Source organism: Drosophila subpulchrella, chromosome X (assembly GCF_014743375.2).
Source record: "Drosophila subpulchrella strain 33 F10 #4 breed RU33 chromosome X, RU_Dsub_v1.1 Primary Assembly, whole genome shotgun sequence".
Lineage (NCBI taxonomy): Eukaryota > Metazoa > Arthropoda > Insecta > Diptera > Drosophilidae > Drosophila > Drosophila subpulchrella.
In genome coordinates this window covers 21,646,261-21,660,715 of record NC_050613.1, presented here as the reverse complement: position 1 = coordinate 21,660,715, position 14,455 = coordinate 21,646,261, and the positions used below count along the sequence as shown (strand labels likewise).

At 39.2% G+C, this 14,455-nt stretch overlaps 1 protein-coding gene across 1 annotated transcript in view; it reads right to left on the bottom strand.

Annotated features, from left to right (window-relative positions):
* Positions 1-14,455, bottom strand: part of LOC119557457 (ras-related protein Rap-2b) — a 31,877-nt gene that overhangs the window by 10,346 nt on the left and 7,076 nt on the right. Inside the window, exons 2-3 of the mRNA XM_037870222.1 lie at positions 10,552-11,074; positions 7,443-7,674 (exon numbers count right to left, since the gene is read on the bottom strand). Of these exons, the coding sequence (XP_037726150.1) occupies positions 7,443-7,674; positions 10,552-10,640 (321 nt within the window). The 5' untranslated portion in view covers positions 10,641-11,074. The remainder of the gene's footprint in view (positions 1-7,442; positions 7,675-10,551; positions 11,075-14,455) is intronic.

The window sequence follows — 14,455 nt, the reverse complement described above, 5'->3', positions numbered from 1 at the left end:
TCAAAGTCCCAGGACAACTGGGAGTTCTCCGCCGATTTTTGGGAGCTCTGTCGATGTGCGGTGCAGTGAGAGAAAATTGCTAACTTATGGGAAATTTTTATATATATATAAAAAACAAGAGAAAATATTTGGGTGCTTGTTAATCAAAACTAATGATATTTATACTAATTTCAGTTATTAAATTAATAAATAACAATGATCATTTTAGGGATTCTTATTCCTTTATATCAATTTTATTATTTTTCCCTGTGGTCACCTCTAAGTAACCAATCATTTTCACCCCTGCAATTGCTGAATAGCAAATGAATCATAACACAAATGAAACGAATTAGAGCCCACGTATTCACAGGAGGTTTAGTGGGTGGCAAAGGGGCAAAGGCTGGTGTGGAAAGTCTGGGGAAAAGCGGAAAAACTGCGGCGACAGTTCACTGGCATCGTCTTCATCTCCATTCTCGTTTGTCTGACTGGCGGCTGAAACCGCAACCGCAGCATTTTGGGCACAAGATACATACGTAGTGCGGGAAAATGCGAATGAATGGTTGGAATGGTTGGTTGGGGCGACCCAACTTGGTCCCGCCCACCCCAGTACTAATGGCTTTCAAAATCATGTGCCTGCCGAGTTAGTTTCAAATTGAGTACGCACACACAGACAAGTTGGGACCGGAAATGGGGGACGAAGAAAGGGAAGTTGTGGGGAAAAGCCCCCAAGTCCGTGTTAATAAAAAAGGCTACCATTGAAATGTGCAGGCCACTGAGAAATGAAAGTCCAAATGAAAAACCCCAGCCAGTGAAAACAAAGAGTGAATGCCCAAGAAAAGCTCTAAAAAAACAAAAAAAAAAAACAGAACACAATGACCAACAAAGTGTCGTGCAGTTCAGATAACCCCAAAATAAAGGCAGAAGATAAATCCCGACCTTGCACCTGAACTTGAACCAGAAACAGAAACTGAAACTAAAACTCAACCTGAACCTGAAACCCCAATTTGAATAAATATAAATATCTATTTCCCAGCAAATGGTAAATTATTGGGCATAGGAAAAAACGCAATCGAACGGACAGCAAATTGTTAACGGCCTTCATTTCAATTTTGCAGACCGGAATGGCTAACCTTTAAGCTTTTCTTTGGCAAGATTTAACTTGTATACATTTATTTTTACATTTAAAAAAAATGTAAATGTTAAGCTCAGAGCCCCTTAATTTATATTCATGTATGCATCATAATCATAAGCCTTTGGTGTTATATTTAAGTAATAAGAGTAATAAATCTAAAAAGTATCGGTTTATGCGCTTTTCCGTTGAATTTCAGAGTGCTCCAGTTTGTTTACTTCATCTTTTTTCCTACTTATAAGCTTACCGGTTTCTGAAAATGTACCGTCGTTCTTTATGCCATTGAAATGGAAGCTTTAAGTTTAAACCTGCCCGTGTGTCCTGTTCGCATTTTTTTTCAGCTCTCCATTGAATTTGTTTAGCCTTATACTCGCATGCTGCTGAATCATTTTCATGTGGCAGACAATTTCCATTTTGGGGCACTTCCTTTCTTCGCTTTCTTTTTCACCAGCTTTTTTTTCGTTCGTTTTATTTCCTTTGCGGGGCAAACCGATGTTTTCATCTCATCAAAAAACGAGTTGGAAATGTTTTTTTGCTGCCTTTGTTATGATAGCATATTAGTGTAAATAACACGCTCAAGACGAAGGGAGAAAGTAAAGCTGGGAAAGCAGTAGAAGCAGTAGAAGCAGTAGCAGAGCTCATCTTTTGACCCGAAAACTTTGCTCTCTAGCAATTTGTGCATTCGAGTTTTGGTTTTGGCCACCCATTGGATATGTGGATACGCCCCGTGGCCCAATTTCCTCACCCCCCCAGTCGTTTTCCCACTTGTTACACATGCGACAGGCCAAAACCAACACCACAAGGATCCTGGATCCTGGATCCTGAGCCGCTTCCTGTCGATGTCAGCTCAACTTTTACGGCTCTTAATGCACTGAGAGTAAATAGATAAAATATCTCCACAAAAAATTGCAATCGAAAAGGAAAATGCCTTTAATTTCTGAGCAAGAAGTCAGTTCATATGAAAGATTAAACAATATTATACCATATCATTATATCATCAATATATTGTTTTATTATATTATTTTAATATTGTATCCCTATATTATTACACTTTTAAACACATTAAAAAATGGGGTAATAAGAACCTAAGCCAAATGCTTTTGAGTTCTGAGCTAGAACTCATTTCAAATGAGGGATTGTAAATGTGTTTAAAGATATTGTTAGAAAATGGGGTTATCACAATTCATATGCAAGCGAGTATTGCATATAATTTGATATGTTTTTTAAAGTATTCTTTCAGATTATCTATAAAACAACGAAGGAGCCCTTGGAAAATCTTCATTATTGGCTTTTTATTTTGTGTTACTTTTTTCCCAGTGCTTATTCTTTTTCAGCCACCATGGCTCTTGATTTCTCAATGGACTGCCAATTGTGTGACTTTTGTTTTGCGCTTTTCATTGATAGATGCCAATGGAAAACCGAATGGCAATCATTTGGCAAATATTGTCGGGGAAATGCAAATGCCGCCCCCGGAATGTATCCCCAAATTGCATATTCTATAAATTTGGCTCCTTCTGCCGGAAGTTGATTCGATTTTGCCAAAGTCCTGGCAATTGCGTTCACACATTGGGCGAAGGTAAACAAAGGCCGGAGCAACACACGCACTCAAAATGCACTTAGTTGATTCGGCTCAAACCTGAAACCAAATGCAAAAACTTTAACTTAGTTTGAAGTTCACTAACTTGATTCACACGTGCCACCTTCTGTGTGACCAACTCTGCATTTATTGAGTTTCCTTTTTTTGCCCCCCTTTTAATTTTGTTGCATTTGAGCCAAGTCTTTGTCAATAACAAATTTTAATATCGGACAAAGGGGGGATTTTCTTTGTAATCGGATAAAAACTAGTCTATTAGCTTTGTAGAAAAAATGCATTTTATACAGTAGACTCTTTGTTTTGTTCTGGGAATCTATCATAGATTTAACAATGGTATATGGAGGGAGTTCGGAAATGCGATATTGAACGTAAATAATGTGCTTCCAAGAAGCGTAAATATGAAAATCCTTAAATGGTATTCTGATAAGCATACTATTTGTGACAAAAAAATAAGAGGATTACAAAGGATATGGTATGATAACTCTCTAATTGGCCAAACTGGTTGTTTTATTTGAAAGCCCTGCGAATATTTTACTCCCAACTGTGCAATACCATAATGTCAAAGGTAAATGTGTTGATTTTTGACGGTCCTTTCTCTTTTTTATTTGATTTTAGCTGCCTGCTGTGAAAGAACAATCCCGTGCACTAAAAAACCGCTTGTGGCCAGAAATGTGTGATCAATTTTGAACACAGTTTGGGTTAATTGGAGTCCTGAAAAAAGCGGATAAAACAAAAGACCCCCTAAAATGCCATTATGAACTCATAACGTTTGCGTTATTGATTTACTAAATGGAAAATGTAAAATGTGGAAAAAGGGTGGGTGAATTCAATTACATGTCAGCCTGGTCGGCAAACAATGGCAGCTTTATTTTCCAATTTTTTTCAGCCCAGCCCAGCCCAATTCAATTACAATTATCAGAATTCGTTGAGTAAAGGGTAATTTACAGGTCGACACGGGGGGGCAAATAAACCATCCAGTACACTTACTATTTTACTGAAATAATATTAAGTTTCGGTTTGAGCTTATGGTTGTTAATTGGATTGTTACAGCAAACCTTATTTAATAAAATAAATTGCTTACTGCTCCATAAGATTTTAAATAGATAATCAAAAGTACGAATTAAGAAGTATTACTTGAAGATTAAGCTATTTTTTCTGCTCCGAGTGTGTAAGTATATTTTAAAAATATTTGCTAAATGGAATTTTTGTGCAAATACCATTTGTAGCAGGTAAATATGGGGAGTTATTCGCCCTCCTTGGCCTGTAATTTCGGTTGCCGCTGGAGATGCGGAACAAATATTGACCAGGGGTGGCGAAAAGGGGGCCCCTGGGCGTAGGGGCGTTACGGAAACAAGGGGTCGGAAGTGTGTGGTTGCCTGCGGCCTGTTATCTTTTGGCACACGCAAAAATATCACTCATACGCATGGCGGAACCCGGCGGGACTAAGCCAGCGTGAAAACTATTTGGCCAAGCTGCGGAATTCGAGAGTTTATGGCCCAAAGCGATGACCAGGCTTAAAGTGCGTTTCGGTTGGCTAAGTTCTCAGCAAGTTTCAACAATTGCTTTAGTCCTGGGCAAACCTTTGATCATTTACTGCCTTGCAATTGCATATTTTAATTGCTTCCTGTCGCCTTTTGCATAAATAATATCCCCCTTTTCCTTTTAATTATTTTGCATTTCATTACGAGTTTTTAAAAGTGATTAAAAAGGTGGTGGAATTATTACATCATTTTGAACAAAATGCGGTTAAGCAATGGGATTTCATTTGGTCATGCGTTTCTGCTTGATTTAAATGAGGTAAAACATTGATTAAATATTATTTAAGGAACTTAAATTTTGCTGGCTGGCTAAAACGTCTTAAGGCCGCGAAACGCACTGTCCTCTGCGGTTGGTGGCCGTGTTTGTCTTTGGCCAGAATGGAACAATGCCACTTGCTTATGGCCACTTGGCTGCAAATGATTGCGCATCCGCACCGTGTGCCGCAGAGATGACGAATGCGCTGCTGTGGGGAAAAGTGCACTTTCCAGAGGGTTTAGTGGGGTTGAAAGTCCCCCTCCACCTCCCACCATCCCCCTCGAAATCCACGCATATATCAGGATTATGTGACACCAGACTTGACCTGCTCTGCTCGTCCTGCCAAAGGACTTCTATTAACCCAACGCACCAAACACATGTACACACAGCCCATGATGTGACCTGCCACTAGGCGATTTATGTTTTTCGGGTAGGGGTAGCACTATAGACCCTCTAGTTATAACCCCCTTTGGCTATCCCCCCCCCCCCCCCACCAAACGGGGGTCGTAAAATTTATGAGCAATGCGTGAATGTGTTAAAATTTATGCCTTGCCGGGTTGCTTTCTCGGCTGTTGTTATATATGTACATTGAGCACATACTATATCCGTTCTAAGGGGTGCGAAAAAGGGTGCGGGGTCTTGTTTATTTGGGCATCCATCAAGCGAGGGTTGCGATTCGGCCTGATTTCGAAGTTGGATCCTAATGATTATCCCACTTCCAGGGCTTCGCTTGAGCTGCCGAGCGAATCCGTTTCATTAGTTCCATTCTGGCCGCCATATCTGTTGTGCGATTGCATTGTCCATGAGTCGAATGGAAGGTGCCAGGTGGCAGATGGAATATGCCATATAATGCACGGCAAGAAATATATCTATAGAATATATAATATTTACTAACTATTAACTTCCTATAAATACTTTTGCATTTCTAGAAATTGTATTTATTTATCTTATCTCAGCTTTTGGCAAATAAACGCTTTCTAAACTTGGTAAAAGTTACAAATTTATATTTAATAATGTGAAAAATATCAATTTAGTATTAGTGTTGATCCCTCAAATGCAACTAAAAATTCATATAATAATTCTAAATACTTGTGCATTTATAGAATCTTTTTGTATTTATCTAATTTCAGCTTTTGGCAAATAAACGCTTTCAAAACTTGGTAAAAGTTACAAAATTATATATAATAATGTGAAATACATCAATTTAGTATTAGTGTTGATCCCTCAAATGCAACTAAAAATGCATATAATAATTCTTTTTTCAACCTCTATGACATGGTAGGTTTTTCTTTTCAGTGCACACACTGTATGAAGTGCTCCCTCATTTTTCGCCAAGGACACAACATCGAATGTCGAGTCGAGAGTCACAGTTCAGTTGGCTTCACTGGGCTTGCAATCTCTGCCTGACTGACTCCATTTGCAGCATACATCCCGCATTGTGCCTGCATTCATAAGGCATGTATATATACTATAAAGAGTATAGAGGTGGGCCAAGCCCACTACAACCCAAACCGCCCCCCACCATGAACAAGAGTATTTCAATTCACGCGCAGCGGAAGTGCCAGCGAAATTGAATCGCAGGCTGTAATTTCCGCTGCAGCCAGCTGGATGATGATAATAATGATAATAATGATGTTGATTATGGCCAGGTGCTCCTGGAAAATCAGCAGCCATGTATCCAGGATGCCGGATCCAGGAGCCAGCAGCCAACAGCCAGCAGCCAGCAGCCAGGAACCTGAATCCCGAGTCCTGCCCAGTTGTCGCCCTTTGAAAATATTGAAAAGCAACTAAATGCTGCTGGCGCCCTGTTGCAGCCCATTAGAGTCGGTTATTTAAAATTAAAAGCCCTGCTGCTCGACTACGGGTTCCACGGGGAACTGGGCAACTGGGGAGCTCAGCTGAAACTGCTGAAAGTCCTGCCACAGGATAAGCCAGCATGAGTGCCAGCTCCTTTTTGCCCCCACCTGGCCACAAACAATTTGATTCACTTAATGAAGCCAGCGTGGAAAGTGGGTGCACTCATAAAAATATTTGCATCCCGTTGCCAGTCACTGGAAAACAGTTCACTGAAGTTCTCTTTAAATAGAATGAGTGATAGGTATAAAATAAATTAGCTTTGAATAAGTATAAAGCAAAAAGTTATAGAATTTAACTGTCTAACTATCATGGTATGATATGAATATAGATTGCATTTCAATTTTAAAACCATCGATAGTATCGATACTGCTATCGATTGTATTGCCAATGTATTTTCAAGAGGTTTCCAACATCTAAAGTTTAAATAGTTCACTGAAGTTCTCTTTGAATAGAATGAGTGATGGGTATAAAATAAATTAGCTTTAAATAAGTATAAAGCAAACAGTTATCAATTTAAACTGTCTAACTATCATGGCATGATATTATTATAGATTGCATTTCAATTTTAAAACCATCGATAGTATCGATACTGTTATCGATTGTATTGCCAATGCATTTTCAAGAGGTTTCCAACATCTAAAGTTTAAATAGTTCACTGAAGATTTCTTTAAATAGAATGAGTGATAGGTATAAAATAAATTAGCTTTGAATAAGTATAAAGCAAAAAGTTATCAATTTAAACTGTCTAACTATCATGGCATGATATTATTATAGACTGCATTTCAATTTTAAAACCATCGATAGTATCGATACTGTTATCGATTGTATTGCCAATGTATTTTTAAGCGGTTACCAAAATCTAAAGTTTATATCCCATTTACTTATAGTTAGGCCTGTTTCACAATTTCATTAAACTCTTAGATAAGAGTTCAAAAGTCTTAGCTATCGCAGTTTGGAAAAATGAAAAATCATCGATATTACTATAAAGTGCGGTTTTTAGCTTCTTGGGAATGCCGAGTCACCCCTCCAAAACTGATTTTGGGGACAAAACTTACATTTCTGAAAGTGCATCTGAACATTTTCACTCACCTCATAGGAACCGGCGGTGTCAAGGATATCGAGGGTGAGACTGACGCCGGCGATGGAGAAGTTGCCCTGGTGCATCTCCTCGATGGTCCTCTTGTACTTGGTGCTGAATGTGTTGTACAGAAACTGGGTGATTATCGACGTCTTGCCCACCTTTGCAGAGCCCATGACGACGATTTTGTGGCGCGCGTTGGCCGGACCGATGGCATCGTCCACTGCGTTATTCCTGCCCACTCTGCGTATGCGTGATTTTTGGTAGAGAGTGGGGCAGATATGGCGGTGGAGCAGGAAAAACATGAAACGTAAAACGTGACTTGAGTGAGTTAAGTTCGGTGCAATTCAATTATTTTCCGGGAACTGCGCAAAGGCTTTTCCCTTCATTTTGATGCATGATTTAATAAACAAACCCCCCCGCACTCACGGTAAAATTCAATGGGTTTTACTTTATCCCCATGGGCGACTCATTAAATCTGTGCGCCACATTTAAAATTAATCATTACGGCAACATCACAAAGCTTCAACTGCGAAAGTAGAGCAAACAAAAGGACCCTCACTCTATAAACAGAGCGGTATATATACTATGTATATGCCAGGTACTATACTATATACCATGTACAATATAGTGCAGGTGTGCTCCGTGTGCCTGGAAATTAATTGGGAATCGAGGGAATTATTTGCCTTTGGCCGCGATGTCAGCTATAAAGGTTGGGAAAACGGCTGAAATACATCTTAAAACGTTGCAGATTAAATGGATTTTGTAAAAAGCACAGCTAACAATGATTAAAAAGGTCTTTGTTTTGCGTACAATAATTTCTCAAGCTATAGAGTTAACTCTACTCTATTTAATTAAATTCATTTAGAGGCAGCCTAAGTCTTCTAAATTATAAGGAAGACATTTTGATTTGTATGGTATTTAATTTAATTAAATTTATTTAAAAGCACTAACTACATTTAAACTTCAATTGTAATATGCTGCCCATGAGAAAATCTACAAATGTAAGAGTTAAGAGATTGCCCACGATATTTTCTTTGAGTTGTGCTAAACAAATAGCAATAAATAGTTGCTGCTGTTAGTTCTTAACTTTTTAAGTTGCTGTCCAAAGCTTTATTGCTTTGCAAATAGGTTAAGGATTTACGGTTGTTTGCAAAGAAAGTCTAGTGATGTAGTGACTTTTTTAAACAATAATGCAACAATCCGATTTTTTAATTGGTGTTCCCTGCCAAGATGTGAAATTAAGAGAAAGTACTGGTATGCAGAATGCGGTTATCTGTTTTCGAAATTCCGAAATGTCACATGTATGCTGGATGCTGAAAAAAGAAACTTCGTTATCTGTTCCAGCTGCTGTGGCTGCTGGCTGACAGCGAAAGTGAACAGGAAACATTCTGGGCGGAGAACACGGCACAACTGCGATGAAATTCAATGCCATTTCCGGCTGGACAATGGCCACAAAGCCGCAGAATCCGAGGATGACAGCTCCTCCTTGGTCCTGCGAAACGATAAATCAGGGAAATCCCAGGGAAAAGGGAGCTATCGAAGGAGCAGAAGTGGCATAATTGTCCAACGGCAGACGGCTAACCAACAACGGATCAAATTTGACTTTAATAAGCGCGATTCTGTCTTGTCTTGTATTTTTTTTTTGTTGCTATTTTTTGTTTTTGGCACCTTCCCGGCGTTTTATAAATATTTTTCCCAACGGGGTAAAGGAAAAACAGGAAAAACAACAAGAAGAAAAATGTAATCAAAGGCCCGCAGAACATGAAATTCTTGTCCTGACAGGCGAAACAAAGGAAAAGTATGCAAACTACGGACAGGATACGGCTGTTTCCCTTTCTCATTTTCCCCATTCCGTTTCGTACGCTTAAAATTTCCCCCCTTTTCCGTCCTTTGAACTTGATGAAGAAATGAAAATGTTAGCCCAAAAAGTGAAAACAAAGATGCCAGTTGAGAATATGAGTTGCCGCCGCATCTATCATATCTTGAATATCTTCTGCCGGATCGGATCTGACCACAGTGTCCTTGAAAAACTTTCGCCGACACTTTTCCGATAAAGTTCAGTCCGGAATTTTGCACTCTACCCTCTCGCATTTCCGTCGACTGCAAAATTCTTTTGCAATTATTGCGGACAGCAATTGAAGTGAAGTCTGGGCCCCCACTTCAACTTTCTGACACTTTGACTGGTTATCTTGGGTTAACTTTCGGTTGCTGGGTTCGCTGCCAGGGATTCCCTCGGATTTTGGGATGAAATCCCCAACTAGACTTACACGTGTCCCCCATTTGTCACGCTGTAATGCTGAATTCCAAATGCCACCCACATATTTATAGTCCTTACAGTCCGAGTTGGTTTTCGCTTCGGCTATAATATGGATTTGTGGGTGGTATTAGTGGTTAAATTGCATTGCATTAGGGGGCAATTTATCGAAGGCATCTCGTACATCATCATACGAGCACTTATTTGTTCAAGAACATTTACCATCGAAGCCATAAATATAGCAAGTATGATTTTATAATGCCTTTCTACAATGGTGACTAGTTTATGAGTCGTTTACACTTAAAGAAAATTGAATGGGCATTTCCAAGAGAATGATTGAATCATATTTCTTTATTATTTTGACCAGATATTTGTTTTTAATTAGATAAATTTGCATATTAATTGATTGATTTTGACGATTAATGGGGCTTAAGTATTTTGTTGGTATTTATTTGGTATATTTTAGACCTTATTTGTTTGTAGCTGCTCAAATAGGCCAAATAAAACCTTAGCACCAATTATGGTGCCAATCAAGAACTACGAAAGTTGCGTGCAAAATTGCAAATTGCCCATATGTGACCTTTCCCAAATAAATTATTAAATCAGGTAGAGTTGACCTAAAACGTAAACATTTCCAACTAAAAACTGGGTTAACTATTCTCGAAGGTCCAAAGTTTTATGTATGCAACCATAGTGCGTTTTGTGAGCGCGCTTTTATGAACCATTAATATGGGCGTGCTTGGCTCAAGGAGCGTATTCCTAGCCATTTTTCCAGGCGAGAGATGTAAAACCCTGCGTACATATGCTACTTTTTAACCCGGTTTTTTTTCGGGGTTCTCGGGGTTTACGCGGCCATAACTTACTTGTCACGCTTTGGCTTGTCCTCGGCGTTGTCATCCTTCATGAACGAGGGCTGCAGGCTGAATCGGCGACGCAAGTGACGGCCCCGCATCCTGCAATCCTTGGAATTGGCTTTACTGGGTGTTCTCGATGTCCTGGATGTCCTTGTTGATGGATCAACACCCCTCGCTTTTCGCTCAGTGAGCCCTTCTGTGTTTTTTTTTTGTTTTTTTCTTCGATTCGCTCTGTGACGTTTTATTATCAGCAGTCAGTGTAAGTGGAGCAGTAACTGTAACTGTAGCGGTAACTGTAGCGCTAACTGGCAAACTGTTATGGCCACGTTAACGGTCGGTAGTTGTTGGTCCTTGGTCCTTAGTCCTGCGTTATTCGCCCTTAGTTTATTATTAGCCCCGCCAGCGATGTTCCCTTACCGCCGCCTTCACCGCCGGTAAATGCAAATATTTGCTCTCCTTTCTCGAGTCTTACGTTTCGTTTTAATTACGTGACTCGATGATGATAATTTCCTTGGCAAATTCCCCTGTTTACCTGCAAATGGAAAATGTTCTGGATGAGACAAGAGGCGAAAAAAGCAATAAATTACAAGCCACCTGCTTATCTTTCAGCTGGGTGCTGGGTGTCAGCATTTGATAATTGAAATTAAAGCGAAAACCGTTTTGCCAAGGCAAAAACAATAAATACCAACACGAAAAGGGGGGCGACTTGGGCCCCAAAGAACTGTCGAAGGTTTCATTACTGTGTAAAGAAAATAAATATCACAGAATAGATAGCATGGAAAGCAGGTAAACAAAAATATAGACTTTTAAAGGCTTTGAATTCTTGAGGAATATCTTGGGGAATATTTCATATTAATAAAAACATTGATAGTCAATATAAAATGTTTTTAAATTAGTTAAAATTATTTATTTTTAATTTATAACTTAATCTTTGATCTAGGCAAATAAATGTAATTTTATTTTTGTATCAGCTATATGTTCCTGATCCTAACTGATCCCGTACTAAATGGAATGCCCCATTACGCCGCACCTTGCAGGACATTTAAGAAAAAGTTAAACTTTCTCAAAGTTGGCGAAACTCGGGCTAATTAAACAGATTTATGTGGGGCGTGGCAGTTGAAAGCCCTCAGACGCAGAGTCTGCTTTCTACAGCTTTCTTCGTGTGCAGCGCTCACTAAATGCCCTGCTACTTATTTTAATTTTATGGGTATTTTTGTAGCAGCTTCAGCTCTTCCTTAACTTAGTTTATGTTAGCAAAAGCGGGGTGAAGAACAATGTGGCTGACATTAATTAGACTGTAATGGAGTAAAAGTACAGGTCCCTGAGTTTAAAGATGGCCCCTTGTTGTTGCATCGGTCCGTCAGCCACCCAAAACCATGCACTGAAAGAAAACTAGCCCGATATCAAAATGATATTTACCAAGCAAAACGAAATATGCCATTGGCATAAAACAAATGACAGAGAGCTGGGGATATTTTTAGGATTATCATCACAGAAACCTTATTTCGTTTCACCACTTTTTCTTTCTCTGTGAGGCAGCAAAGAGGGCGAGTGCTCCTTCGAATGCATTTCAAGCGATTAAATGTTACTTGAAGTGCAACTTAATCCCCCCCAGCTTACACACATATGTACGCCCATGTGCCAAGGGGCTCTGAAATAAAATCCGAAATGGTATCTGTTTTCCACGCGTTTCCTTTGTCAGCTGCACTATTTGGCACAATGTGCAACAAGCTGCAGTTGCAGCAACACAAGTTGCCAGGAAGGAGCGGAAATCGCTGGAAAATTCCTTGAAATCACTCAGCATTCAGAGCAGGAAAACCCGGGAAAAGGCAGGAAAAGCTGAAGCGCCGGCGAGACCGAGAGGCAGACGAAAACCAACTCAATTGCTGGGCATTATCCATATTCTGTGGCCCTCGAAATGGATCAACTTTAGCCGGAAAGACAGCAGCCCAAAAAAGGGGGAATAAGTGCTCTTTCACTTGCAGCACAGTAATTAATTAATTGCTGCTGAGCGTTATTATTATCGAAACAATTAGCTGACTCGTGTAAATTTTAATGATGCTTCAAGAAGGGATACTGTATTGTGCCTTAGGGTATTCCTTCTCAAGTGTTAGTGAAATAAAGTATTCAGCAAGTTGGTTTAATATATAAAATAATAATGAATATAATATAAACAACAAACAGATCGTATATAAAGTCAATACTTAATAATAATATATAAATATCTAAGTAACTTACATATGATTGTTTATAGGTATTTTAAAGTACAAAATTTGCATGCACTTTAAGCTATTCGTTCTCAATTTCAAGTGAATAAAAAAATATATTATATAATTAAAAATTGATAACATTTAAATGAAATACTTATAATTGTGTGTAGTTCTTTCTGCGGACATTGACCTCTTATCCTGCTAATATTGTTTGTAAACCGACTGAGCGCTTTCTTTGCCTACATTTGGGGGCATTTAAAATTCACTTTTGCTAAGCTCCTTTGCGTTTTGAGTCTGATTTTTTCCCGCAGAAGACTGAAGACTGAAAGACGCTTAAGCAAGTCAAACTTTGGCAGCTGTGTGTTTTCTTCTCTCTTTTTTTTTTTTTTGGGAAGAGTGTGTGTGCAGTGGGTCTTAAGACCAGTTGATCCGAACTGCCAGTGAAACTTTGGCTGCGGCTTAGGAGCCCGAAAATTTGCTCAAGTTAAACGAGTTGCGGCATATTGACTGCAGTCAGCTGAATAAATGGATTATCCTAGACAAAGGACCCCTCCGATGGGCAAAAGGGGCTTGAAGGTGGCGGTGAAAGGGGTGAAAGGAAATTGCCTGCGGTTCTTTTGTTTCGTCTTGGTTTTCCTTCCCGGCTTCTCTTTACTAAATTAATTTGTATACATTTTTGTTGGTTTTCCCTACGTATTTTTTTTATACTTCCCAGGCAGACATCCTTCGCAGTCAAGCTGAAAAGTAGCGGAGAAAATGCAACTTTTCAATTGCACTTGAACAATTCGATTTGCATAAAGTTTAACGCAAGTCGGCGAAATTGCCAATGAAATGGTGGAAAAATGTGAGAAGCTGGGCGAAAAAAGGGGGAGTCTGTGCTCCAGTTTCCCAGGACATCGAATGGAGAGTGAAAATCTTGCCCAACTATTCCCGAATCGATTCTTTTATTTGGCTACAACTTTGGTAATAATTTTGCACAATCTTTCACCATCAGGCACTCTCAAATTTCATTTCAGCTTAAATACATATTTGTTTCCATGTGCTTTTGTGTTCCAATGGGCATTAAAGACCAAAATGTAAAATTTATTGGGCTGGAAATTAAAATTCTCTTTCCAACAGACTGCCAATTTAAGTACCAAAATATATCTGACAATATTTTTAGTTCAAGAGTATTTTCCTAGTCCATTTCTTCCCTATTTTTATATTCCTCCTTTCGGTGGCTGCTTATTTTATTATCTGGGACATTTTCCGCTTTTCATTCAATGCAATTTATGAATAAACATAACGATAATAATAATAATAAATCATAGAATACTGTTGGGGGAATCGTAAAACGTATATCGAAATAAATAATCATGAAACGTAGCGGACATAAAACGAAATGAATTGAAATGCAGAATTGCCGGAGGGGAAAAGCTCGATAATTTTTTCGGTTGAGGTGAAAATGGGGAGTTTTTTTTGAAGGACAATCGGGAGAAACTTGCTGCTGAACCAGTATTTCGATTGAATCTTATAAAATGCAAAAACGTTTCCGTTTGGTCATGGATTTGTTGGCCCCTCCTTGCAATTTGTGTGGAGGTTGGTGCTCGTATGGGCCAGATTAGCAGGACCTTCCTCCCCCCCAATCCCAACTGGGTTCCTAATGTCCCTACCTGCGCTATGTTTGCTTGGGCTTTTATGTGTGGCTGATGTTCGTGACTGGC